The 25,686-nt window shown below is 62.1% G+C and overlaps 4 protein-coding genes across 16 annotated transcripts in view; 1 reads left to right on the top strand and 3 right to left on the bottom strand.

Annotated features, from left to right (window-relative positions):
- Window positions 1-37: 37 nt before the first annotated feature.
- THOC5 (THO complex subunit 5) lies at window positions 38-12,974 on the bottom strand. The gene is made up of 20 exons (XM_065693170.1): window positions 12,499-12,974; window positions 12,258-12,365; window positions 11,255-11,398; window positions 10,616-10,729; window positions 9,906-10,003; window positions 9,090-9,236; window positions 7,108-7,222; window positions 6,528-6,660; window positions 5,037-5,114; window positions 4,663-4,703; window positions 3,765-3,864; window positions 3,485-3,593; window positions 2,256-2,357; window positions 1,973-2,069; window positions 1,596-1,710; window positions 1,104-1,207; window positions 925-1,012; window positions 726-841; window positions 363-553; window positions 38-195 (listed from the first exon to the last, which is right to left on the bottom strand). The coding sequence occupies exons 2-20, from the start codon at window positions 12,351-12,353 to the stop codon at window positions 132-134; spliced, it is 2,052 nt and encodes a 683-aa protein (XP_065549242.1). The 5' UTR covers window positions 12,354-12,365; window positions 12,499-12,974; the 3' UTR covers window positions 38-131.
- Window positions 12,975-13,056: 82 nt separating this feature from the next.
- On the bottom strand, window positions 13,057-15,670 carry NIPSNAP1 (nipsnap homolog 1). 2 transcript variants are annotated; one of them, XM_065693188.1, is made up of 10 exons: window positions 15,562-15,670; window positions 15,080-15,207; window positions 14,948-14,993; window positions 14,656-14,750; window positions 14,242-14,312; window positions 14,015-14,155; window positions 13,866-13,897; window positions 13,677-13,771; window positions 13,501-13,584; window positions 13,057-13,394 (listed from the first exon to the last, which is right to left on the bottom strand). In XM_065693188.1, the coding sequence occupies exons 1-10, from the start codon at window positions 15,612-15,614 to the stop codon at window positions 13,330-13,332; spliced, it is 810 nt and encodes a 269-aa protein (XP_065549260.1). In that variant the 5' UTR covers window positions 15,615-15,670; the 3' UTR covers window positions 13,057-13,329. The 2 variants fall into 2 exon arrangements, with proteins under 2 accessions (XP_065549260.1, XP_065549259.1); XM_065693187.1 differs by lacking the exon at window positions 15,562-15,670 and having other exon boundaries at window positions 15,080-15,555.
- A 17-nt stretch (window positions 15,671-15,687) lies between these two features.
- LOC136021204 (pleckstrin homology domain-containing family A member 4-like) lies at window positions 15,688-19,651 on the bottom strand. Of its 2 annotated transcripts, XM_065693186.1 has the most exons (8): window positions 18,838-18,921; window positions 18,600-18,669; window positions 18,008-18,112; window positions 17,559-17,631; window positions 17,206-17,312; window positions 16,999-17,102; window positions 16,770-16,854; window positions 15,690-16,188 (listed from the first exon to the last, which is right to left on the bottom strand). In XM_065693186.1, exons 2-8 carry the CDS (start codon window positions 18,660-18,662, stop codon window positions 15,766-15,768), a joined length of 960 nt encoding a protein of 319 aa, XP_065549258.1. In that variant the 5' UTR covers window positions 18,663-18,669; window positions 18,838-18,921; the 3' UTR covers window positions 15,690-15,765. The 2 variants fall into 2 exon arrangements, with proteins under 2 accessions (XP_065549257.1, XP_065549258.1); XM_065693185.1 differs by lacking the exons at window positions 17,206-17,312; window positions 18,008-18,112 and adding an exon at window positions 19,576-19,651 and having other exon boundaries at window positions 15,688-16,188; window positions 18,838-19,105.
- Window positions 19,652-19,825: 174 nt separating this feature from the next.
- NF2 (NF2, moesin-ezrin-radixin like (MERLIN) tumor suppressor) overlaps window positions 19,826-25,686 on the top strand; it is a 46,626-nt gene continuing 40,765 nt past the window's right edge. For 6 of the 11 annotated variants that reach the window (XM_065693178.1, XM_065693176.1, XM_065693175.1 and 3 more), the window contains exon 1: window positions 19,827-20,021. In XM_065693178.1, coding sequence (XP_065549250.1) covers window positions 19,908-20,021 — 114 coding nt within the window. In that variant the 5' untranslated portion in view covers window positions 19,827-19,907. Of the gene's footprint in view, window positions 20,022-22,936; window positions 23,035-25,686 lie in introns of those variants that run through there. The other 5 variants (XM_065693174.1, XM_065693173.1, XM_065693172.1 and 2 more) reach the window with 2 other exon arrangements.

Below are 25,686 nucleotides of genomic sequence, written 5' to 3'. Positions count from 1 at the left end.
CCATAGGTCCCTCAGCACAGACGGGGCCCCCACATGCTGCTTCCTTCACTGTTTAATCCCTTTGGCTACAAAACCCTTTAATGAAACTCAAAACCTCGGAGAAGAAACTGCCCAGGGTGGGATTGGGACACTCAGCGATGGCTGAAGAACCCCTGGGGGTAGTTGAACTTGAAGGGCTTCAGGCGCAGCGGTCCCCTGCAAGAGAAGAGGGAGAGGCTGAGCACAGCAGGCAGGGAGCCCACAGGCAGCTAAAGGAGAGGCTCCAATGCAGGCAAGGCCGTGCTCTAGGGGCCAGCAGTGCCACCATAGCCCTGCCAGGACTCAACCCATACCCAGGGTCCCTCCTGGCCCTGGGCTCTCACCTGACCAGGCGCAGGCACATCTTCTCCTGGGGGAACTCCTTGGGCCCCTCCACGCTGGTGTCGTGGGGCTCTGTCTCCAGGTACACATCCAGCACCATGCACAGCCGTTGCAGCTGGTTGGTGAGGAGCTGGTGGCCAGGTTTGGGCCCCCACAGCTCCTTGTAGTTCACATTGACCTCGCTCTCCATGGCCTGGAAGAGGGAGCGATTGCGACAGTGCCGGTTTAGGTCTCTGCCACAGCCAGCACGGGGCCTGCCCTGGCCACCAGCTCACCCCAATGGCTTCCTATGGACACAGAACCGCTGGGAACGCCCCCAAAAGCTCAGCAGTTCTGTGGCCTCCTCTCCCCCCAGCCCACGTTACCCGAATGTTGTCATCGTTGCTGCCCGTTCGCTCTCCTTTCCAGTTGAGGCAGAGGCTGAAGATGGGCGGCAGCGTGGCGTAACCGGGGTTCAGGACCACGGCTGCCTGGAGCTTGGCTGGGAAGGGCAGGGAAGAAACATCACCCATGGGGGCATCCACTGTGGGAGTCAGAAGTTGCCAGGGGAAGGAAAGCTCTTACCTGTTCCCCTTTCGATCAGGGCCATGTAGTAGAGGTGAGTGTCTTCAGCCAAGCCGGCCTCGATCACATCCTTAGTGTAGGGCAGCTCCTGTGAGAAGAGACAAGAGGAATGAGGAGGTGCTGGCACCGTGCAGGAGACAGAAGGGATGAAGGATCCCAGCCTCATGCTCAGCACCTACCGCATAGTCCTCATAGGGGATGGCAGTCCACTTCACCAGGCGTGAGACAACCTTGGTCGGGAAGAGATGCTGGCACTCGCTGGAGACTGGCACCACACCGTGCTCTGGAACCAAGGACAAGGCCCCCTGAGCAGGGCAGGCCTGGGGACAAGGCTCTGCCAACTGTCCTGCAGCGGGGATGCTCCAAACCCAGGACATGAGGACACCGTTACCCTTCTGAGAGATGCTCAGATTGAAGGAGTGGAGGCGTGGGTCACCTCCCACCTCAGCCCAAATCCACTCCCAGTGCAGGGATGGCCAGTCCCAAAGGGGTGCTGGGGTCTGAGACGGGGCACAGCCTTCCTCTCCCCCCCCAAAGAGGGCAGTCCCCACAGCCCCCGAGGACAGAGGGAAGGGCTGGGAAGGGAGGGTGGCACCATGTGAGGTGACCCGAGTCAGGTCTCCTCTGCAGGAGGACCCTGCTGCCACAGCCCCTGTCCCCAGGGCACTCACCCAGCGATGCAAACTGCTTGTGGAGAGCCAGGCGGGACTGCAGCCTCGAGCGCAGCAGCTTCACCGTCAGCTCCATGTGGCTGGCACTCAGCGTGTTGTCAGCAGTGACCGTGTGCTGCGGGCAGGAGCGGCTGTCACCACCACAGCAGCCTGTGTCCTCCACAGACACCCACCCCGCCACAGGGACCAGCCCAAGTCACTGCTCAGTGCCTGGAACAGGGCTCAGGCTGTCACACATGGCAGATGCAACACACTGGGGTGGCCCCGTTGCAGACTGCCCCGTGGTTTGGGAACAACAGGAGATGACAACTGCCCCCAAAGCCTTCCCAAACCCCACCTTGACGTTCCAGTGGGGAGGAGAAGGAGGTGTGATGTACCTGAGGCTGATCCTTGGGGAAATGCAGCCCCCCCAGCTTCTGCACCCACACATAGGGGTGCCCCAGCTCTGTCACGTAGTCGCTCAAGGTCAGGATGCTGTGGGGACAACAAGGAAGGGTTGGGCCACCCCAGAGCACTCCTTGCCTGTGAGGCAGCTGGAGGGAGCACTCCAAGGTCCTGTGAGCCCACCCAGTGCCAACTGGCAGGACACTGGGTGTGAGGGCCAGTGAGGGTCGTGCTGGGTGAAGCTGCCCCCATTGTGTGGGGCAGAGCCACGCTCACCCCACTTTGTCGAACTGGAACTGGTTGGCCGGGTTGGGCGTTTTCCTCCCGTGGTCTCCTGGGTAGAGGCAGTTGAGGATGGAGTCTGGGGAGAGCAGGTCCCTGGTGGGCAGAGGGGAGACAGGAGTCAGCAGCAGCCGGTGCTCCCTGTCCCCCTGGGGTGGCCCCTGACAGGCTCTGAGCCCAGCGAGGCGGATTATGAGCTCCACGAGGTGGGTTTCAAGACCATGAATGGCTTTTCCCTAATTTCACCCCAAAAGGAGACCTGCCTCCTCCCTGGCTGTGAAACCACAGGGCACCAGCTCCCGGCTTCCCAGGAGGCTGCTCCCTCCAGGGCATTAACTCCCATGGAGCCCCACTGATGTGCAGGGGAAGCATCACCAGCCCAGGCAGGGCACAGCCTGGCGCCTGTTTGCCACCCAACAAGCTTAAGCAGAGGAATTCTGCTTCATGAAATCAGATTCTTCACCTCTGACTGCACTCACAAACCTGACCAAGCATAAAGGGCTGGAATTTGGGCCTGGGCTCAAGTCACAACCTCCCTGGCCAAGTGCTTCGAGGGAGGGAGCACCCTGCAGAGAGGCTCTAACTGCTGCCATGGGGGGGGGTTGGGTACCTACAGGGAAAAGAGAACACCAAGAGGTTCTTTCTGTATGGGACAGGCTGGGAGGCAGCACTTGCTCCCAGGTACACCCAGACCAGCCTCTCCCACCTCCCTTTTCCTCAGGCACCTCCTCCTGGCCTGGGATTGCCCCTGGAGAGCAGGCAGCTCCCTGGGCAGGCTCCCACTGCAGCTATTCCTCACACAAATCAGGCTCCAGCAGGCTCCAGGGAGCACAGGGAGAGGCAGCTGCATCTCTGGTGCTCAAGACAAGGTGACCTGCAGCGTGAGCAGGGACTGGGAGCTGCCAGGCACAGGCTGCAGGAGGGAGGGGAGCAGTTTGGCTGCAAAAGCGCGATAGAAGCAGGAGAGGTTCTCCCCCAGCTCCTGACAGGTCTGGCACCACTTCCTTAAGACATTCCCAAGCTCTCTGCAATTGGCTTGTGATAGAGGGAAAGGAGAAGGATGCTGCCTCTGCTGCAGCAGCCTGGCAGGGCTCCTGGCAAGGCCCTGGAGCTAAAAGGGAAGGACAGCAAGGTGAAAAGCCTCCCTGGAGGCAGAGATGGAGCTGTGCTCTTTTGGGTCTCCTTTAGCCAGCAAAGGCCAAGCCAGGAGAGCATCTCCTTACCCGGCACTGACGGCAGTTGTCATCTCAACAGCAGTGGCCACCTTGGCTTTCACCGTCATGACGTTGAGGTTCATCAAGTAGTAGAAGGTCAGATGAAGCACGTTCTCATCTGCACCAACAGAGGAGGGTCGTTGTTGTTGTCTGCTCTAGCTTGGAGCTCTGCAGAGGGGATCTATGTGCCCCTCTGCTGGGACAACAGGGAGCGGGGCAGCCAGGGTCCCAGGCTGGTGCTGAGTCACTCCCTGTGCGCTGCCACCCATCCCTCACCAGCCCTCCTTACCCTTGCACTTGAGGTCAACTGTGACAGACAACGGGTGGCGCTTGAGCATCTCCTTGCGCTTGTCATCCAGCTGCACACCCAGGGTGGGCCTGCGCCGCTTCTGGGGTGGAACGGAGCTGTCAGAGCCCCTCCTGCTCCTCAGTGCCCACCCTCCTCTCCCACTGCTCCTTCCCCATGGCCTCCATCCCCAAGCCCCAGCACTGCAGGCACTGAGCAGGCCGGGGAAGGAGGGAGCAGGAAACCCCCACCCTGCTGCAGGGTGAGGACAAAGCAGGATGGTTCCTGCCCTTCCGTCAGCCTCCAGGAGCTTCCCCACCCCTGTGAGATGAGGACAAGGACCTGTTGGCCCAAAAGCTTCCCCATTGCATGGAACAGAAGCCAAGGGTCTTCCCTTTACCCTTCCCCACAGCAAGAGCCCAAGACACCAGGCACTGCTGCTGGGTGGTGAGCAGTGGTGGCACAGACCTCCCTGGGCTTTCATGCTGGGGACTGCCAGTGCCTACAGCCTCCAACCCTAAACCTAGACCTAAATGCCCACCCAAGGGAGCACCATGGTGCAGAGTTCAGCTCAATGCTTCTGTGAGACAGCAGGGAATGGACCTGGATCCCTTTGGGCTGGACTCCAGCCCCAGGCTATTTATACAAAGTGGAGCAGCTCCAGCCAGAGCTGCCAGGTGGGATGTGAGCGTGGTGGGACACAGAGCCCTGGCTCTCCTGCATTTGGGACAGGAAATGGGCATGGCACCTCTCTCCTCCCAAGGAATGGCTGGATTTGACTCAGTGCACGTCCACATGTGCTCACCACGCGTAGAGACCAGCTCCCCCAGCACGTCCCCGTTACCAGGCACAGCCCAGTTTGCCCATGGTGTCACCACAGGGTGAAAGTGCTACCCCTTACCGTGGTCTGCTCCTCTTCGGCATCAGAATCACTTTCATCATCTGTGCAGAGAGAAGGGGGTCAGCAGGGGCTGCCTGGGCTCAGCAGCTTCCCCACCACCAGCAGCAGTGCCAGCCCCTTCTGCAAGAGCCCAGCTCCCCCAGGCACCACTGTCCCTGCAGAGCAGGGCCCTGGCAGGATGCAGACACCCAGAACCACATCCCCAATGCCCCTCTAACAGGCTGTGAGCATCACTCTGCAGGGAGGAGCTCGGGATGGAGGGGATGAGGTGCCAGGGACTGTGGCCAGCAGCTCTGACACTGCACCATTTCATCACCCACCTGGGTCTCTACCCAACCCTCTGCCTGCAGAGAGGCAACACCACCCCAACTCACCCTGCGAGTCCTCAGGCGGCTTGTACAAGGCTTTGGCTTCCTCTACATTCCCTTCAATGGCCACCACGAGCTTCTTATCTACAGAGGAGACACAAAAAGCAAGCTAGGAACCCCCCCTGTCTGGGCAAGGCAGCTGGCAGAAGCTCCCACTTCCCAATGGCAGAGAAAGCCCAAAGGAAGGGTCAGTGGGAAGAGGCCGTTGTCCAGGGGGCTCTGTGGGGGCACTGCAGGGCTGGATCTCCTGGGAAGGATGGGCTGAAAGGAGGGAAAATGCTGGGGTTTGAGGGACTGGCCCTGGAAACCATGAAGATCAAACCTTTATGAACCCTCCCCAAGAGGGGCTGGGAGCAGGGAGCGAGGAGCTGTCACCGTGGCCACAGATTAGCAGGGACCTGGTGTGGGCCCAAGTGCATGGCGTGGTCCTTCCATGCTCCCCTGCAGCTTCCACACTACAGCATCCCAAGGAGGGTCCTGGGCCCTGCTGGGAAATCCCTCCCCACTCAGAGAAGCTTCAGAAAGACCCTCAAAACACAAAGCTACTAAAGGGGATGAAGGGTTGCAGGTGAGCTGTGGGAAGGACACAGCTCTGCAGTCACCAGCACCCATGGGGGCACAACCCAGCACCCACCCCATGGGGTGACAGCTCTTGAGAGGCCACACCAGCAGCAAGCCAGCTTGCAGGGATGTCCCTGCTGACCTTGCGAAGGGGGCAGAGTGGGAAGGCAGCTTCCCAAGCAGTTCTTCCAGCGAGGGAGCTGAGCAAACAAGGTTTCAAATGCTGCTGCCTCACTGTGCCTGGCCATGGGGCCACCCTGATGCTCCAGGCTCAGCAGAATCTGGCAGCGGAGCAGATGGGATCAAACACTTCTTGTGTTGGGGCCCCCAGCACAAGGACGTGGAGCTGCTGGAGCGAGGCCAGAGGAAGCCACAGGGATGCTGCGAAGGCTGGAGCAGCTCTGCTCTGGAGCCAGGCTGAGAGAGCTGGGCTGGGGCAGCCTGGACAAGAGAAGGCTCCTGAAGGGGAGACCTGAGAGCAGCTCCAGTGCCTAAAGGGGCTGCAGGAAACCTGGAGAGGGGCTTGGGACAAGGGCCTGTAGGGACAGGCCAAGGGGAATGGCTTGAACCTGCCCGAGGGGAGACTGAGATAAGCTCTTAGGCAGAAGCTCTTCCCTGTGAGGGTGCTGAGGCGCTGGCACAGGGTGCCCAGAGAAGCTGTGGCTGCCCCATCCCTGGCAGTGCTCAAGGCCAGGTTGGACACAGGGGCTTGGAGCAAGCTGCTCCAGTGGAAGGGGTCCCTGCCCGTGGCAGGGGTTGGAGCTGGAGGAGCTTTAGGGTCACTTCCAACACCATGACCCTATGAAAACAGGCATCCCTGAAGCAGTGCTTGCTGTAAGCAGCAGTGAAATCCATCCCACTGGGAGAAAGTTTTTCCCCCAGCTGGTGACAGCCCCTCAGGGTGTCCCTGAGGACTGTGCCCCCCTTGATGCTCACCACAGGCCTGACCATAGGCACTGGCTTGAACGAAGAGGACGTAGAGAGGTGGCGGGAGGTGCCGGGCTGTCTCGTACTGCTTGTGTGCCTGGTCAAAGGGCATGAAGAGATACTCCTGGACAGGCAGGGAGGCCTGGGGGGACAAGAGTCAACCTTCATCACCGGGAATGGAACAGCTCCTCCTCCTCACCCCCTTTGCCATGAGACTGGAAGCCAGCACAGCAGCCGTGGTGCAGGGTTAAACACAGCCATGGGCACAGCAAGCCCCCAGGGAAGGGCTGGCAGCTCTCCTTGCTGGAAAACTTCTGGATCTGAAAATAACCCAGTTCCTTCTCCTGTTCTTCCCTCCCAGGGCAATCACAAGGGGCTGGAACTGCATATGACTCTCCAGGGAAAGGCCCATTTAACAGCTCCTCCATCCGCAGCTCCACAGGAACTGCCGCATAAACACGGATGCTCCGGAGGCAGATCCACCCCTGGGCCACAGGACTGCAATGTCTCCAGAGCAGAACCAGCCCCGGTGTTGCACCTCTTCAACACAGCCCTTGGGCGTTCTCCCACTCCTGTGGGGCTCAGGTACCTGCATGATGCTGTTGAGCCGAGGCTGGAGGCTGCTCAGATATTCCTTCTTCACCTCGATCTCCTTCAGGATCTTCTCCTTGCTGGTCAGACATTCCTTGTACTTCTCTGCCAGCCTGGGGGTAGGAATTGGTTATCACCACACAGCACAGCTACAGAGCCTGCCCCAGCTCTCCAGACCTGACCACTCACTGCAGGCACCAGGAGAGCTCAGACACAGGGGACAAAGAGCTCTAAAGACCAAGGGCAAGTGGGGGAGAAAGGAACCCATGAGAGCTAGAAAACAAACAGGGAGAGGAAATGCAAGCTTGGCCTCAAGCTGTGCTCTGAGAAGGGACAGCAGCTGAGCAGATCCACTCCCAGGCAGCCTCTCCAAGCTCATGGAGCCCTGCTGACCCCACCGAGCTCCTCAAGAGCCTTCTCCACATCAAGTCCTTCCCGTTAACTCCTGAGAGCTGAGGTTTAGCGCACAGCAAGTGCTCCAGGAGCTGGTGGAAGCCCAGGAAAACTCATGTTCCCCATGGCCCTGCAAGCCCTGGACACCCTCATGTACAAGGAGAAAGTGCTAAATCTCCTTATTGCTGCTGCTGACAAACCCTTGCCGGCAGGAGCAGGGCCAGCTGAGCATGGATCGTGCTGCCCAGAACAAGCAGTGTGGGGGGGCTCAAGCTCCTCTTGGGACCCCGCTCCCCACGGGATGAGAGCACCCACAATGGGGAAGACCCCAGCTCCGAGAGGGAGCAACAGGCCTGGCACTGCAGGACTCAAACGCTGTCGTTTCCAAGCACAGCTCTGCTTGTGTGGGGTCAACGCGTGCCCCCCCCCCAGCTCCTCCCAACCCAAATCCCTTCCTCGGGCATGGCGGCAGGGGCTGCCTGCCCCCGGACACGGCGCTGCCGCAGCTCAGCCACAGCAGCGCCGTACAGGCAGCTCCCCACCGCGGCGAGCGGCAGGAGCACAGGCAGGAGCAGCGGCAGCACCGGGCAGTGCCAGAGCCAGCCTGGCTTCACTTGGCTCCCTGCAGGGATCACTGTGCCCTGCATGAACCTGTGCTGGAACCAGGTTCTGAACGGCAGTGTGGAACCACCCGCCCCTCACTATCACCTCTGCAGTGGGTGGCATCCCCAGTCCCTGCTGCAAGAGCCTCCAAGGGGACACCAAGGAAACATCAAGTTACCATTGGATCCCAGCCTGGTTTGGGTTGGAAGGGAGCTTAAAGCTCCTCCAGCTCCAGCCCCTGCCACAGGCAGGGACCCCTTCCACTGGAGCAGCTTGCTCCAAGCCCCTGTGTCCAACCTGGCCTTGAGCACTGCCAGGGATGGGGCAGCCACAGCTTCTCTGGGCACCCTGGGCCAGCGCCTCAGCACCCTCACAGGGAAGAGCTCCTGCCTTATCTCCAACCTGACCTTCCCCTGTTTCAGTCTGAACCCATCACCCCTTGTCCTATCACTGCAGTCCCTGATGAAGAGTCCCTTTTCTCATCCTTGTAGCCCCCTTCAGACACTGGAAGCTGCTCTGAGGTCTCCATGCAGGTTCTCTTCTCCAGGCTGAGCAGCCCCAATGTTCTCAGCCTATCTTTGTAGAGGATCAAAATTCATGGCACCAAGTTCATTTTCACCCCTTGGTGCTCAAGAGCTGGTGTTCACTGCCTTGGTGAGAGAACACATGGGCTCCTCTGGAGAGCCAGGACACCTTCACTGCCCTCACGCAGAGCTCGGGGCTTCCCTTGTACTGGTTTGGAGGTTGCTCCACTCCCAGCATCCCAGGACTCTCCCTCATCAGGCACACATGGAAGAAACTCCCTCATCTACGATACAAGGACCCCATGAAGCCACGGTCCCCACAGAGCGAATCCCCACACCAAGGGCTCAGTTACACAATGAATGTCCCAGGTTCTACACTGTGCTGAGTGGTTGTTAACACCTCCATCACCCACATCAGAGGCTTCAGCCCTGACACCAGCCCCAGACACCACTGCCCCACCTCTTGCGTTGCTCCAGCTCCCAGTCCAGGCGGGCCAGTGTCTGCTGGTGGGGCTCGGACAGGGTGATTGCAGGGCGGCTGATCTCAGGGGGGGCCTCTTGGTAGAACTCCTCCAGGCTCACCAACTCGATCTCCTCGTGCTTTGACCTGCGAGAGCAGACGGATCAGATCAGGGAAGGGTGGGAAAGGCTGCAGCACAGCCCAGCTCAACCATGGCTCACAGGGCAGTGGTCAGTGACAACACCCTGTGCACCACCTTTACTCTGGGAACACAGGATCCCAGCCTGGCTTGGGTTGAAGGGACCTTAAAGTCCATCCAGTTCCAGCCCCTGCCACAAGCAGGGACCCCTTCCACTGGAGCAGCTTGCTCCAAGCCCCTGTGTCCAACCTGGCCTTGAGCACTGCCAGGGATGGGGCAGCCACAGCTCCTCTGGGCACCCTGTGCCAGCGCCTCAGCACCCTCACAGGGAAGAGCTTCTGCCTAAGAGCTCAGCTCAGTCTCCCCTCGGGCAGGTTCAAGCCATTCCCCTTGGCCTGTCCCTACAGGCCCTTGTCCCAAGCCCCTCTCCAGGTTCCCTGCAGCCCCTTTAGGCACTGAAGCTGCTCTCAGGTCTCCCTTCAGGAGCCTTCTCTTCTCCAGGCTGAGCCAGCCTGGACAGTACTGGAGAGACTCCATCTCTCCTGTGTGGTGGCATCTGAAGCACCCGCTCTCCTCGCTCAAGAGGCTGAGGCAACACGGGAAGTGCTGCCCAACACTGGAGGCCTCCGCCCCACCTCAGACACCCCACGGCTCCCTCTCCTCCCTGCCAAACTCACTTGAACTCCAGGCATTTGGTGATCTCCTTCTGCAGGTGCATCACCTCATAGAGCAGGTTCTGGAGCTGCAGGTGATACGCGTCCACCTTCTGCTTTGCCTGCAACACAGACATGGGCAGAGCATGGGATGAAGCTCTGCTGCCTTCCGAACACACCCCACAGGAGTCACCAAGCCCCCTCTCACCATACAGCAGGTTTTAGGCTGTGCAACTACTCGTTTTGGGGGGAAAAAAGACATTTTCAAGGCCTGGGAAACCAAATGATCACATCAAAGTGATGGTGTTCCCTCCCAGCACAAGGCACAGAGCAGAGCAGCCCTGCCAGGGCACACAGACTGAGTCCCCTCCTGTCCCCGTGCCTCAGTCTCTGCAGCAGCACAATGGAACAGTGTGTTCATACACTGAAGAGCTCTCAGAGCTCTGGGTATAGAGCTTTGGGGTCAATTGTATTCACATTCCTCAGGCCTGCAGCACACCCGCCTCTTGAGATGGAGCTTTCCAACTTCCCTTTCTATTGAAGACAGAAGCAAAGAGAGCTCCGTGGTTGTCCAGCAGCACTGCAGCTTCTGCTGCACCACAGAAGAGTCTCTCTAATTGAAACCCCACACCCCTGCTGCTGCTGCTCAGCTCCTCCTGCACGTGGGACAGGACCCGCGTGTGTAACCTGCACAGGCAGAATGCACTCGGTGGCAGCCCGCAGCCCCTGCGCACCTCGTGGGTCTGGTCCCTGCCCTTCTTGAGGCGGATGTGAGCCAGGCGGTTCAGCTTCTTCAGCGTCATGAAGTGGACGCAGCTCTGGACGCGCCGCTCGTCGATCTCCGCAGCCTGGGGGGAACGAGGGAGGGGGGTGAGGCACAGGAGCCCCTCTGCTGCACGCGCTCCCTGCAGGGCCGCTCCAAAGGGGCCCCTGGAGGAGCCGTGACTTGGGTCACCCCAGTGCCAGGCTCAGATTCCCTGCTGGAAGTAACCCGGGAGGGGTCTGGGCTTGCTTCTGGAGGAGATGGAGCCTGAAGCACCCACCCTGCCAAAAGGAGGCCGGTCCCAGTGCAAGCCTGCCCCAGCCATGGCGGGGCTGGTGACCTGCACAGGACAGTGAGCACCCAGCCAGCCCCACTGCGGTCAGCCCGGCCTCAATTCCTGCCCCACGGCCCCCTCCACGCGCTGCAGGAGCTCAGTAACTCAGTGACTGGGACCTCTGCCCAGGCAAAGGCCGAACTGATCTCGGTGGGGGTGTATGCTCCGGGGGGAGGCTGCTCCACTTCCATGAGGGCTCCTGCTCTCCCTCACATTAATGGAAAACACCAAAGAGCAAAACACACGGAACCAAGCCCCAAGGCTTCTCCTCCTTACGTTGTCCTTGATGCCCCGGCTCTTGAGCTCCTGGATCTCCGCCATGAGCCGCTGCAGCTCCTGGCAGGTCTCTCTGTAGAGCTCGTAGTCTTTGATGGGGTCCCGGAGGTCCACCTCGCACTCCTCGCTGTAGTACCGCAGGTCCTGCAGGGGCAGAGAGCACCTCCTGAGCCTCCCTCCTCCCACCTCCCCCACACAGGGACTGGGACACAAACCAGGGCTCAGCTCCTGCCTCTGGCCATGAATCCCACAGCCAGGACTCAGGTAACCCCAGGCACAAAGCCCGGGAGGCTCAGGCTGTCTTTCATGGAGTCACTGTGAACTTAAAGCAGCACCTGCCCTGCACCAGTGCATCCACAGGACCAATGGGGAAGGAAATTACTTCTCCAGCCCTTATCCCCCTTTGGCTGAACCGAATTTTCCTATAGAATCATGGAATGGTTTGAGTTGGAAGGGGACTTAAAGTTCATCCAGCCCCAACCCCTGCCATGGGCAGGGACCCCTTCCACTGGAGCAGCTTGCTCCAAGCCCCTGTGTCCAACCTGGCCTTGAGCACTGCCAGGGATGGGGCAGCCACAGCTTCTCTGGGCACCCTGTGCCAGCGCCTCAGCACCCTCACAGGGAAGAGCTTCTGCCTGAGATCCAACCTGACCTTGCCCTGTGTCAGTGTGAACCCATCACCCCTTGTCCTGTCACTGCAGCCCCTGATGAAGAGTCCGTCCCCAGCATCCTTGCGCACAGGAGCGTGCCAAGGCCATGTGCCAGCCCTGAGGGACCTTTCAGCCCCGTGCGCACTCTCCCTGTGTCTCCACATGAACGTTTGACTCCTTGAGGAGTCCTGAAAGGGATGGAAGCAGGTCTGGAAGCTCAGTGTTCCAGAGGCACTGGAGCTGTCCTGGCTCTGATGGATGGGCCTCAGCTCCCCAAAGGGGAGGATAAAGCCAGCAAGGGGATGAGCTCAGCGCAGCAGTGCCCTGCTGCAGCGGGGGGGCCGGGGCCCTACCTGGTCCCCATCGCCTTTGCCCCTCTTGCCCTCCGGCGGGGCCCCGTCCGTGCGGATCACTTTGGGCTTCCTCTTCTTGCTGGACTCCGAGGACATGGCGCTGCCGGCCTGCGGGACGGCAGGCAAAGCCGCTGCGAGCGGGGCCACTGGGACCCCGCACACCGGGGCCTCCGCCCCACCGAGCCCCACAGAGCGGCACACAGCGACCCCAGCCCCACTGAGCCCCACAGACACCACACACCAGCACCGCGCCGCTCCCCTCAGCTCCACCCGGAAGTGACGGCAGACGAGCAGACTAGAGCGGTGCAGCGCGGCTGAAGACGCCCCCTAGCGGACGCTGTCTCCGGAGGACCGTGAGCAGCGCTCAGAAGGGGGCGTGGATTCGGTCGCAGTGGGCGTGGTTTCCACAAAGGGGCGTGGCCAATCCCCTATTGACAAGCCCCTCTTGGGGGGCGACTGCCCCGGGGAGCGGGGTCCCCCGTGGTGGTGGGGGACCCCCAGTGATACCGGGGGTATCCATGGACTCCGGGGGGGACACAGATGGGGACCCAATGGCACCAGGAGCACACAGAGATGTGGGGGTCCCTGATGTCAAATGGAGGGGTTTGGAGTCCCTGATGTCACACGGGGGTTTGGGGGTGACCGGGCAGTACCAGGGCACCAAAGCAAGGGGGGGTTCCTGGTGCAGGGGGCACCCGTGGCTGATACCAGGCTGGGGGCTCTGCTCCCCATGCCGGGGGGGTTGGAGCACCCCGATTTGCACCCCCCCCCCAGCCCCACTCCCCCCAGGGGGCCAGGCTTTGGCATGGTCAATATTTAATTGGCGACACGGCCCCCACGGGGCCCATCAGAAGGAATTAAGACACCCCCAAACCTCTGCCCCCCTCTGCAGCACCAGCCCCTGCCCCACATGGGGACCCGCTGCAGGATGGGGGGCTCCCCCCTTCCCCTCCGTGCCTGCATCCATCCCCCCCACCCCAGAGCACCCCATAATGGGGGGGGGGTGGGCAGGAGAGCAGAGGCCGGGGTGCAGGCAGGGAGGGAGCCCCTTGGGGTGCAGGCAGACCCCCCCTCACTGCAGGGGCGAGATCTTCATAGGAATCATTATCCGGGATTCCATGGTCCGGACCAGCGGGACTGGGAAAGGAAGGAAGAGACTGGTCAGGAAAGGGGGTCCCCAATACAGGCGGGGTCCCCAGTGCAGGGGAGGGGGGGGTCCCCAATGCAGGGGGTCCCCACTCACCCGTGTAATACACGTTCTCGTCCCAGCCCGTCTTCCTCCAGGCCGCATTCCTCGTCTCCTCCCGGGACTGCAGGTCCCTATAGGCTGTATGGAGCGGATGGAGCTGGTACCCAGGGCCCCCCTCCAAACCAGCCCCTGCAGTGGGGGTACCCCGGGGGGTGACAGGGACCCCTTACCCCAGAGGTGGTGCACGACGTACAGCTCCCCGATCTGGGAGAAGAACCCCCCCACAGCCTCCTGGTTCTCCTGACGGTACTTAATGGCCCGAGCCCTGGGGGCAACACGGGGGGAGGTTCCCAAAGAGCCCCCCCCTTGATCCAGGGGGGCCTCTTCCCACCTCGTGCGCCAGCACAGCCACCACTCACCAGTTGTTGCCCCATTCAATCATGGTCCCTGGCTAGAAATAGTGGAGAAAGGGAACCAGAGGGAGCAGCCAGACCTCATCCGCTCCAAGAGGGATTTGGGGGCTGCCCCCCCCCCCGCCAAAGCAGGACCCTCCCTCTGTGGGTCTCACCTTCAGCTTGTAGGTCCTGAGCTCGTAGATGTTGGGTCCCTGCCGGGGCAGGGGCTCGTTCCAGAAGCTGAACTCCAGGAGCAGCTGGTTCCTGCGGGACAGCAGCATCCGGCTCCGCTCCCTGCGGAACTCCAGGTACTCCTGGGGACAGCCCCGGATGGGGGGGGTCAGGCAGAGGTGATGGGGGGAGCCCAGGCTGCTCCTCCCCACCCTGATCCCGGTGGTACCTGGTTCTGCTTGAGCTTGTTCATGCAGTCCGAGAGTGCTGGGTACCCCCCGGAGAAGCGCCAGAGGTGCACTGGGAGTGAGGAGAGAGTGGGACGGGGATGGGATGGAGATGGGGATGGGGATGGGGAGATGGGGTTGGGGATGTGGATGGGGATGGAAATGCGGATGGGGATGCGGATGGGGATGCGGATGTGGATGGGGAGATGGGGTTGGGGATGTGGATGGGGATGCAGATGGGGATGGGGATGCGGATGGGGAGATGGGGTTCGGGATGTGGATGCGGATGGAAATGCAGATGGGGATGCAGATGTGGATGTGGATGGGATGGGTTGGGGATGCAGCTCCCAAACCTCTCCCTTCATGTCCCAGACCCCAGGGTGAGCCGAGGTCTTTGCCCTTGGCGCTGCCCTCACCTGCCTGGTCCTGCTCCCCGTACCACGTGTTCCAGTTGCCCACCAGGTCACAGGGGTAGTCAGGGTCCAAGTGCAGCTTGGGCAGCACCTTCTCTCTATGGGAGCACAGAGAAGGGAGCTGGGGGGGGGCAGCACCACCCCAAAACACCCCCGATAGCGCCGTTCGCTGCCCCCAGCCCAGCAGGAGGGGTGCGGGCTCTGCGGGGATGCCCCCGTTCCACAGGGAGGGAACCGAGGCAAGGAGCAGGGCGCAGCCCCAGCCCTCCCTGCCGCAGCCGGGCGCGGGGCTCACGTCAGCCCGTTGTAGGCATCCAGGCACTCCGGCTTCACGTTGTGAACTGCGGGGAGAGCACAGAGCGGCTGCCAGGCTGGGGCTGGACCCCGGGGGCGCGCCCCAGCCCCGTGCCCGCCGCGGGGCACTCACACTGGATCTTGTAGAGGCTGCTGGTCTCCCGCTTGGAGAGCAGGTTGGAATGCGCGTCCTTGCGGGGATCCACCTTGTGCACGAACAGGGAGCGGAACCAGCTGCCCTCGGCCTCCTGCGAGTACCCCCTACGGGACAGCGGCTCAGCACCGGGGCGGCACCGGCACCGACGGGTGGAGGGCGAACCGGGGCCCACAGCCCGTGCTGCCCACAGGCGGGGCTCAGTCCGCACAGACCCATTTGATGGGGGGGGGACACGTGGGGAAAGCCCCAGCGCAGCCGCAGGGGTCCCGTTCAGCCCCGGTGGTGCCCGGACGGGACCGCGCTGCACGGACGGACCTTTGCCCATGGGGCCCCGGCCGGTGAGGCATTAACAGCGGCGGGGGCCCCGCGCCAGGCACGGGCTCGGGGGGCTCGGGGGGAGCCGGGGCACGGGGGGCGCCGGAAGCGGGGCGCGGGGGTCCCGGCCAGGCCCCACTCACCGCGCTCCGGGGCGGCCACAGCCCCACCGCAGCCGCCGCAGCGCCGCCGCCATCTTCCCCCGCACCGGGAGCGGGCTGCGCTGGCCACGCCCCCTTTCAGTCCGATCACGCCCCCTTTCTGTCCCGCCCCGCCCCCTTTCGGTCAGGTCACGCCCCCTTTCAGTCCGGTCACGCCCACCAGGGGCGTGGCACCCCGCCCCTCCCTCAGAAGCTGGCCTGCAGAAGGGTGATTCTGATTGGCCGCCGAGCCCCGCTCCCGGCCACACCTTCTCGCTGCGAGCCCCGCCCACTCAGCCCCTCCCACGCCCTCGGCGACGTCTCATTGGCTGCTGTTGGCGGGAAGGCGGTGCCCCGGAAGGGCAGCAGCCAATCAGAAGAGTCCATTGGACAAGCCGGCGTCTGATTGACAGAAGGGTCTTGCTCCTCTGCGCCCCGCCCACTGCCTGCCGGAGGGGGCGGCTGCTGATTGGTGGCTGCTCCAGGAGGGTGCGGCTCCCTCTGGCTCCTCCCCATTGGAGGCGTGGTCAACTCGGGGCGTGGCCGGGGGGCGTGGTCAGCGGTTCCCGCGGGTTCGGGGGTCCCGCAGCCCCCCCCTTGGGTCGGGGCCTCCTCCTGGGGTGCGGGCACCTGCGTGAGGGCGGGAGGCACCGGCGGGTCCGCCCTGCCCCACGGCTCCCCCATAGCACCCCCGTCCCGCCCCATGGGCTCCCCATGTCCCCCCCCAGGCTCACCACAGCCCCCTCGCCCTGCCCCAGCACCCACAGCCAGCCCTGGGGAGCGGGATGGGGGCAGGACGGGATGAGACCCCCAGTGCTGGAGGGGCTGATTATATGGGGTCCCTATGGGGGTTAACCCCCCCACCAGGGAGGGTACATTGGGGTGCCCTGCTAAGGCAGGGGGTGTTTGGGGTCCCCTGGGTGTTCTGCTGTGGGATACGGGGACCCCCAAATCCCCCATGGTGGGGCACAGGGGTCCCCGGGGTGTGCGGGCGCCGCCCTGGCCACCCCCCCCCGGCTGCTGCTCCCGGGGGCACCCGGTACCGATGGGACCCCAGGGCAGAGGGTGTCAGAGCAGCGGGGGGGCCACTCGGCGTTAGGTTGGGGGGTGAACACTGCAGCCCCCAGGAGCCACGGGATGGGGGGCAGGAGGCTGCTCTGGGGGTCACCATGGGGCAAGTTAAACACAGGGGTCCCCCCTTCAGTGCTCACCTTGTTGGGGGGCAGCGGAGGGCCCGAGGTGCAGCAAGGAGGGTGCAGGGGGGGGCATCGAGCGGGTAACGGGGGGGATGGGGAGCTGGCACAGGGGTTAAAGGGTTAAATACACCCAAACCACTGCGAGCCCCCCCAAACCCCTCTCTGCCCCCCTCCCCAAAGCCCACAACCCCCCCAACTTCAGCCCCCTCCCCCATGCGGCCCCATCCCGCTGGTGCCCCCTCACCGGGGCAGGGGCGCTGCCCCCCGGCGCAGGGCGCAGACCCAGGCGTTCAGCTCCTCGGGGGTCTCGGCCCCCAGGCAGTAGGTCCGCATCCCGGGGTGCTCGGCCTGGGGACGGGGGTGCCCATGGTGGAGGGGTCCGCACCTTCTGTGTGCCCCCCCCTCCCCATAGGGCACCCCCGGCTGTGGGGCTCCAGGGGCCGGTGCTGACCGTGAAGAGGAACTGGGGGGCGTGCGGGGCGCGGGGCGCGGGGGGCAGGACGCGGATCTCGTAGCCGGGCAGGGGGAGGCCGCCCCGCACTCGCTGCTCTCTGCTGTCTGGGGTGGGGGGGGGGCAGAGGGGTCTCAATGAGGGGGACCCCATCAGCACCCTGAGACCCCCCCAGCACCAATGGGGGGTTGTCAGGGACCTCCTCTGGGTCCCATCAAACCTCCCCACCCGACTCCTTCAGCCCCCCCAGGGACCCCCATACCCCAGGGACCCCAATCCCCAAGGGTCTCTGATGCCCCCCCCGTGGACCCCCAACCTCCACAGGGCCCCGGGTCCCCCCCAGCCCCTCTCACCCCTGTAGTAGTAGAGGCAGAGATCGACCAGCACAAACCAGCGCCGCTTCCACAGACGCAGCCCGGAGCTGTCCTGTGGCGGGGGGGGAGCACAGGGCTGACTCCCCCCCAGACCCGTCACCCCCGGGGACCCCCAAACCCCTCCTGATGCCCCAAACCCCGTAACCCCACAGCACCCCCACTCCAGACCCCCCGAATCCTGTAACCCGACCAAAGACCCCCAACACCGCAGACCCCCAACGCGATCCCCCACCACTGTGGGCCCCCCAAACCCCGTACACCCCCCACATCCCATACTCCCCCCTTAGCCCCCCCCAGCCCCCCATACCCCATAGTCCCCATGCCAGTTCCCCCCAATCTCTAAACCCCACATCCCCCCCAGACCCCAAGCCCCACAGACTCCCCCCTCAGCCCCCCCCAGACCCCGCAGCCCCCCCCTCAGCCCCCACCTGCTTGCGCAGCCAGCCGCGCATGGCGGGGGGGGCGCGGGGGTCCCTGCGCAGCGCCTGCCCCCCCTTCCCGAAGGCGTGGACCCGCGGCACGGCCCGGCAGGGCTGGGCAGGGGCTTCACCAAGGGCGGGGGCTCCGGAGCCCCCCCAGAGCCCCCTGCTCCCTCCCAGCGCCCCCCCCCCCCCCACAGTGACCCCCCCAGGGCTCCCCGGCCCCTCCCTATACCCCCCAATAGCTCCCCACGGGTCCCCCAGCACCCCATAGCACCCTTGGGTGCCCCCTAGCCCCTGTTGCCCCCCCCCAGCCCCTTAAACCTTATTGCCCCCCATGGCTTCCCTGCCCTCATCCAGCCCCCATTGATCCCCCATAGCTCCCATTGCCCCTCCATACCCTCCCATGACCTTCCCTAGCCCCCTCTAGTCCCTATGACCACCCATAGCCCCCTAGCCCTTGTTGCCTCCCACGCCTTCCCCTGCCCTCATCCAGCCCCCATTGCCCCCCCCCCCATATCCCCCCATAGCTCCCCATGACCCCCCCCGAGCTCCCATTGCCCCCGGTACCTCCCCATTCCCGACCCCCCCCCGTACCCACCGGAGTGTCCGGGCCCGCGGGGTGGGGGGGGCGGCGGGGGGGGCCCTCGTCGGCGCCTGCCATGGGGGTGCTGCGGAGACACGGGGGGGCCGCGCCCCGTCAATGTCCCCATTGTCCGCGGGCACAGAGGCCCCGTTCTCCCCTCGGCGGGGGCGGACGGGCCGGAGGGGGGGAGCGGAGCGGGGGGGGGCTCAGCCCTGCCCGGTACCCCCGGCCTGGACCCAGTCCTGCCCCGTACCGCGGCCCCGGCGCTGGTCCCGGTCCCGTTGCTCCAGCCCCAGCTCCAGCCCCAGTCCCGTCCCGCTGCCCTGGCTCCGGTCCCGTCCTGTTTTCCCGGTCCCGTTGTCCCGGCCCCGCTGTGCCTTTCCCGGTACCGTTGTCCTGATCCTGGTTTTAGCCCTGTTCCGTCCCGTTATCCCGTTCCCAGTCCTGTTGCCACAGCCCCGTTGTCCCGGTTCCACTCCCGTTCCGCGGTCCCAGTCCCCGCTGTCTTGGTCCCGGCGTCCCTGCTCTCGTCCCGTTACCCCAGCTCAGCGTCAGTCCCTTTGTCCCGGTTCCCGTTCCAGTCCTGTCCCGTTGTCCCAGACCCTTCCCGCTGTCCCGGGGCCGTTGTTCCTGCTCCAGTCTCGGTCCCAGTCCCGCCTCGTTGTCCCGGTTCCACTCCCGTTCTGCAGTCCCAGTCCCGCTGTCTTGGTCCCGGTTCCCGTTCCAGTCCCGTCCCTTGTCCCGGTCCCGGTCCCGGTACCTCGGTCTCAGTCCCCTTGTCCCGACCCCATGCCCAGCCCTACCCCGCTGTCGCGGTGCCGCTGTCCCAGCCCCATTTCAAGCCCCGTTGCCGCGGTCCCGCCTCGTGTCCCCGCCTTCCCGAGCCCCCTCCCGGTGCCCGGAGCGGGACCGAGGCCGCCGCGGCAGAGCCGGGACCGGGGGAGGGACCGGGACCCCCGGGGGGGGGCATCGCCGCCTGTGCCCGCCTCACCGGGACCCCCCGCCCCGCGCTGCAGGGTCCTAGCGCCCATCTCCACCCCACCGCGCGCATGCGCCACCGGTGAGTACGCGGCGTGCGGCCTGCCTCAGCCGCCACAAGAGGGCACCGCTTCCCCATTTGAGCAACATCCACTTTCCCCAATCACAGTCTCGTCCCTCCATCATTCTCTTTTCTATTGGCTAAGCACCATGGAGGGGCGGGACTAGAGCGGCGCGAGACCAATAGCGTTGCGGCGAGGGCGGGCTCAGGGCGGTGCGGCCGGGTCGGCGGGGAGGAGGGCCGGGCGCCGCCATGGCGCTGCCGCCGCGCTGAGGTGCCCCGCCATGGCCGGGGCCATCGCGTCCCGCATGAGCTTCAGCTCGCTCAAGAGGAAGCAGCCCAAGACGTTCACCGTGCGCATCGCCACCATGGACGCCGAGATGGAGTTCAGCTGCGAGGTGACCGGGCGGGACGGGGCTCCCGGGGAGGGGGGGTCACTGAGGTGGGCCAAGACCCTCCCGGAGCCTGCCCTGGGCCGGCAGCGGGGCCGGGACCGGGACCGGGTGTCGGGCGAGCGCCTGGCTTGGAGCCGAGCGTTATCCCGGTTGAAGCCGAGCGTTATCCCGGTTGGAGCCGAGGGTTATCCCGGTTGGAGCCGAGCGTTATCCCGGTTGGAGCCGAGGGTTATCCCGGTTGGAGCCGAGCGTTATCCCGGTTGGAGCCGAGGGTTATCCCGGTTGGAGCCGAGGTTTATCCCGGTTGGAGCCGAGGGTTGTCCCGGTTGGAGCCGAGGTTTATCCCGGTTGGAGCCGAGGGTTATCCCTGTTAGGAGCCAGGTTTGTCCCGGTTGGAGCCGAGGGTTATCCCGGTTGGAGCCGAGCGTTATCCCGGTTAGGAGCCAGGTTTGTCCCGGTTGGAGCCCGGGTTTATTCTGGTTAAAGCTCGGGTTTATCCCGGTTACAGCCCGTGTTTATCGCGCTGTCACAGCCGAAGTCGCCCCCTGTGCGTTACCGGCTGTCCCAAGCAGCCCGGGGCTCGCAGCATCCCGGTTGGCCAGGCTTAAATCCAAGGGGATCCACTCAGAGCGCTCCACAAACGCACAGGAAGGGGTTTTCCACGTTCTTGGCATTCCCAGCTCCGGCCCGAGGGCAGCGGGGGTCGGGGGTCTGCTGCCTCCTCCCGTTGTGGTCGGGGTTTTTCCCTGGGTCTCGTTGGTCGTTGCTGTGCGCTCAGCTCCGCTGGAAGGACGGGACCGTGCGGAGCCACTTCCAGGCAGCTGAACTCCGTTTAATAGCTCCTGTTCCAGGAGCCTGACCCCGGCCGTGGTGGAATTCCCGTGTGTGTGAGCAGGGGTGGCTGTCACTGCAGGTTTCCTTGCTCTGTTGGCAGCTCTGCGGTTCTTTGGGATTAAGGATTTAGTTTGGGCAGTGGCTGTGTCTATTACAGTGCCAGGAGGGTTTGAGTGGCCTGGCTCTGTTCTTGCATGGTTGTTCCAATCGTGCCAGTGATAATGCGTGATGAAAAGTCAGTTCTTACGTGTTTCCTTAGGGATGTGGCCACTTGTTTCGTGCTGGGATCAGGGATAAGGCAGCGCTCTCAGGTGGGGTTTGACCATCCAACTTGTGCCTCTTCTGATGACTTCTTGGGGAGGTTCCTGCCCAAAAAGCTTCATTGCTGCAGGTGGGCTTCACCAGCCCTTTGGGAGCCCCCGGGCTGTGGGTATGGGCCTGTTGGTGCTGGTGTTTGAGGGATGTGGCCTCTTGGCATTAGGGATTCAGGTGGTGCCGTTCACAGGGGAAGTCGTTGGGATACAGATGGGGCTGGTGCAGGCTGCGTGCAGGTGAGGTGTGTGTTTAACTCCAGCTCTATGCAAGCAGCCCAGCTCCCTGGCCAGGCCTCTGTCCTCATCTTTGTCCCACAGGGCTCTTAGGAAAGCTCTTGGCTTGCTGAGTCTGCAGCAACACCCCAAACCCAAAGCTTGAGGTTGGATCAGGCACACCCTGTGGCCTCCAGTCACTAGGGCTCAGGTGAGGGAGGAGATGGGATGGGACAGTGGCCCAGGGAAGGGCTTGCTGTGGTCCTCACCATGGGGAGACCTGGAGCCGGGAGCAGAGCTTGTTCCCATGGTGGGCTTGGCTTTCCCAGCTGAAAGTCCAAGAGGAGGAGGACCGTGCTCCTCCTGAAGGGATCCAGCCCCTGTCCCAAGGTTTGCAGGGTGAGGTGGGAGTGGAGTGAGCAGCCTGGTGAGCCCAGGCATGGTGTGGTGGGTCCTTTTGGATGGGAAGGAGAATTCCTGACCCAGCAGGAGGCTGGGGAGGGGGAGCCCTTCAGAGCATTAGTGGCAGGAGGGGCAGCGGGAATCCTGTGTGTGCTGCTTGGGGGTTCTTGGGATGTGTTTTGTGAGCTGTCAATGGTACCTCATGCTGACAGGGATGGAGATCCCATTGGCAGCTTGCTCCTGGGGGCTTTCTGCTCCCTGCCAAGCCAGGCAGGGAGAATCACTGCTACCTCTTGCCTTCTTGTGCTTGTCCCCTGCCATTGCTGCTCTCTGGAGGCAGCACCTCCTGAGGAGCTCGGTGATTCCACTGTGAGTCTGTAGCATCAAGGTTGTGCCTCTGGTTGGGTTTTGTTGTGTACCGGGTGCTGGAGCCTGCTCCCTGCTTTGGGCTTCAAAGCCCATGGTAAATAGCAGCTGAGCAGGCAGAGGAAGGGGGCAGGAATGGTTTTGCTGCTTGATCCAGGCTGACACCTCAGCTTCATCCCAGGCTGCCCATCCAAATAGCCTTGTCCTGCCCAGCAGCCGTGGGAGTGTGCATGGGAGCCTTGGGAGCTGTGAGGTGGGTGGTCAGGGCAGGATGGGGCAGTTGGAAGTTGTTGCTCCCTCCTACATCCCCCAGATGCCAGGGTGCAGGTCCTGGGGAAGCAGAGGCTGCAGTTGAGGCAGAGCAGGCTGATTTCTGTCACCCTGCCACCTGCTCTGCCCTGCCTGCTTTCAGGGGTCCCTGTCCCACTTCTGCCCCATCACAAAGCCTCTGCTCATCTCCACGCCCTGCCTCTGCACTCACAGCCTTGCTTGAGCATTACCATGCTGCTTCCGTCCCCTTTTCCCTCTCCAAAAGCTGGTGAGTGGTCCAGGGAGTGTGGGGCCATTCTGGGGATGCTGACACTGTGTGTGCTCATTGTCAGTGTAGCTCAAACCAGTGGCTTCCCAAACAGGTATTGATCACGCTGCTGGTAGGTACAGGTGAGCAATGAAAGCTTCTCTGTGTGGGGTTAATATAACTGCTCTTTGTTTTACTCTTTGAACTTCATTGCAGAGCTCTGGAGTGTTCTGAGCTGTCACCACTTAGAACTCCCACTTCCACGCAGGACAGAGGCAACATCCCTACCTCGAGGCAGGGACAGCAGAGGCCTGAGCCCTCAAGGGCTGAACGCGGGCTGTGAGACCTGGTGCTTGAGGCTGGACTGAAGGTGACTAGGTGCAAACTGAGCCCCAGCTCTTGTTCCTCTTCTTCTGACCCCACCAACACCTCCATCGCTGCAGGGATGCTCCTTATTCTTCCTGTATTAATTCTTCAGCCTTCCCCGTGCAAATCCCCAGCTGTGTATTTGAGAGATTAAACCTGCTTTGCATCTGTTTGCTCTGCAAATAATGGCTCTAAATTGAGGCTAAATCTAAAATAATTCATAGAAATGAAATTTTAATCTCGCTAAGGCAGCGATGGAGCTCAATGATCACAGTTGGGCTTTCACTTTAAGCACTTGTAATTTGTTTGGGGAAATCACGAAGTGAGTGTCTTCCTTTCTGTTACCTCCAGTGCAGCTGTTTGAGCCTCCCACCTCATTAATTAAGAGCCTCTTGAGAAAGGAAAGGCATTTGCATAGCTCTTAATTCCGAGGGTTAAACCAGTCCCTGGCTCCTTCACCTTCCCAAGGTTAAGCCATGCCTGGTGGTCTACTCTGTCAGTGTCACCGCAGTGGAGCAACTTGCTGATGGTGACCCTGAACCAGATGGAGGTGGTTGATGTGGCAAAGTGAGGTGGTTTCGTTGGTGCCTCTCGGCATGAGGTAGTTGGTTATCTGTTACCTCTGGCATAACACCTTCTTCCAAGGCACCATCCGTCCTGTCCCTCCAGTGGGGTAGTGTTGGTTGGGGCCAGGTTGGTCTCACATGCACTGATGTGCAGGGTTTTCTGCTCCTAGAGCCAAGTTCCCTGGCTGATAGGGGAACAGAGCAGTCTTCCTCCTGGTCTTGTGCATGTCTTTGCCCATTTCTTCCTCTTGCAGCAGTCAGTCGGGTGGTTGGCACTGTCTCTGAGCCACAGCACCTATCCTGAAAGCCTTAACCTGCCCGAGGGGAGACTGAGCTGAGCTCTTAGGCAGAAGCTCTTCCCTGTGAGGGTGCTGAGGCGCTGGCACAGGGTGCCCAGAGAAGCTGTGGCTGCCCCATCCCTGGCAGTGCTCAAGGCCAGGTTGGACACAGGGGCTTGGAGCAAGCTGCTCCAGTGGAAGGGGTCCCTGCATGTCGCAGGGGTTGGGACTGGATTGGAACTTTGAGGTCCCTTCCAACCCAAACCGAGCTGGGATTCTGGGATTCTGAAGGGTGTGTGTTTGATTAAACCCTTTCCATCATGCCTGTGTGTGACAGTGGGCCTGAAGCCTCTGCAGAGATGGGCACACACTGAGGTGCAGTTGGCTGCATCACATCCACAGTCCTTTGACAGCAGCAGCTTCTGTGGGTCTTCCATGAAAACTGGATGGAAAAGCTTTGCAGCCAACCTTCAGTGCTCCTGCAGCAAGGAGATGCAGGTTTGGAGCGATGTATTCGCTGGTCTAAACGTGCATCCTGTTACTGCCTCAGTGCTTAAGCTGTTCCTCTCTGTCCAGAGGCTGGAAGGGATCTTCTTAGCCCAGTGCTGCACTCAGTGCAGGGCCAGTGAGATAAGGTTGGTTGTAAAGCTTCTCTGTTCGCTTGTAAGTAGGCAAGACCCCATCTGAGCAGCATGTGGCCAAGCTTTAGTCTCTCATCAGATGCAGGCTGTTGTGTAGCTGGGCTGCTAAAGCTCATCCTCTGAACCAGGAGCAAGCCAGGAGTTGGTGCAGAAAATCTGTGCCGAAATAAGTTTCTGAGTAAGAGCTGGTGCAGTAAATGGGGGTTGAGTTTTGAGCTCTATCCAGTCACTGCAGCACAGTTAAAAGGCAAGAGAAAAGAAGCAGGGAGCAGAGTGCCCTCAGCTTCCTCTGTGTTGCAGGATACTTGGAGGGGGTTGTATAAGGATCCATCCGTCCCTGGTTACAAGTTTAGCAGCAGTGTGGTGGTGCTGGTAGGGGCAGTGACCTCTGGGGATGCTGAGCTGCTGTAAGTTAGGTGGAAAAGATAGGCAGTAGGCGCTGCTTTGAGAAGCTGAGAGGAAATAAAGGCCCTCAGCTACAGGATGATCCCCAGGAAATTGTTGGGTACCAGCGGTCAGGTCAGTGCTCTGGTTCCTGCCCTGATCCTGGGGGTCTGTGCTGTTTGGTTGCTGCTGGTCTCTTGCTACAGGAGATGTGGCAGGTAAGAGCTCTTACCTCGCTTGAGGTCTTGGAGGGGTTTATGCCCCCTAAGTCAGAATTCACAGCAGTGTCACTTGGGAATGAGTTTGTCAGCACTGTCGTGCTTGGTGCAGCTCAGCTCTGCACAAGTCACACAAGGCTGATTATGAACACGGATTCTCTGTGGCTCCCCTCTGCCTCCCTGCATCCGAAACACTCCCTGGATCCCACTGCAGCTCCTTGTAAGCTGGTTATGAAACCCCATGTTCCCCAGTTCCCTCCAACGATGGTCCAAAACCCACTGTCAGTCCTCAGTCTGCTTAGTCCAGGGGAGGTGTGTGCATGTGAAGGGGAAGGAGGGGAAGCATTCGGGACAGAAAATCTTCCTCTCTTGCTGCACAGACTCTGGTTTTGATGCTGTTTAATACCTCTTTTCGGTTATTTTTGTTTTCTGTGCACAGGCAGTTTCTTTCAAGTGGTGGTTTTTGAAATGAGAGACGCTTAAACAGAGAAACAGCCCTGCAAATAATCTACTGGAAGCTGGGAGGCAGCACTCTGATAGCAAATGAGCCAGGAGCAGCTCTGCTCTGG

The sequence above is a fragment of the Lathamus discolor genome, chromosome 12, assembly GCF_037157495.1.
Source record: "Lathamus discolor isolate bLatDis1 chromosome 12, bLatDis1.hap1, whole genome shotgun sequence".
NCBI classification, from domain to species: domain Eukaryota; kingdom Metazoa; phylum Chordata; class Aves; order Psittaciformes; family Psittacidae; genus Lathamus; species Lathamus discolor.
The sequence above is the reverse complement of the archived record's forward strand: the minus strand, read 5'-3'. Positions and strand labels throughout refer to the sequence as shown.

Excerpts from the sequence above, each read along its gene's own strand:
- THOC5 (XM_065693170.1), bottom strand. The coding sequence starts at position 12,353 with ATGTCCTCGGAGTCCAGCAAGAAGAGGAAGCCCAAAGTGATCCGCACG. Across the intron at positions 10,004-10,615 it reads GCAGGGACCAGACCCACGAG|GCAAAGCAGAAGGTGGACGC; the intron begins GTGCGCAGGGGC and ends TCTGTGTTGCAG. Across the intron at positions 1,711-1,972 it reads TCCCCAAGGATCAGCCTCAG|CACACGGTCACTGCTGACAA; the intron begins GTACATCACACC and ends TCCTGCCCGCAG.
- LOC136021204 (XM_065693185.1), bottom strand. The coding sequence starts at position 19,635 with ATGCGCGCGGTGGGGTGGAGATGGGCGCTAGGACCCTGCAGCGCGGGG. Across the intron at positions 19,106-19,575 it reads GCGCGGGGCGGGGGGTCCCG|GGACGCCGGGACCAAGACAG; the intron begins GTGAGGCGGGCA and ends GGACGAGAGCAG. Across the intron at positions 16,855-16,998 it reads GGGGCAGCGCCCCTGCCCCG|CTCCCCATCCCCCCCGTTAC; the intron begins GTGAGGGGGCAC and ends CCCCTGTGCCAG.
- NIPSNAP1 (XM_065693187.1), bottom strand. The coding sequence starts at position 15,428 with ATGGGCAAAGGTCCGTCCGTGCAGCGCGGTCCCGTCCGGGCACCACCG. Across the intron at positions 14,994-15,079 it reads CAGCCTCTACAAGATCCAGT|TTCACAACGTGAAGCCGGAG; the intron begins GTGAGTGCCCCG and ends CTCTCCCCGCAG. Across the intron at positions 13,585-13,676 it reads CGTCGTGCACCACCTCTGGG|CCTATAGGGACCTGCAGTCC; the intron begins GTAAGGGGTCCC and ends CGCTCCATACAG.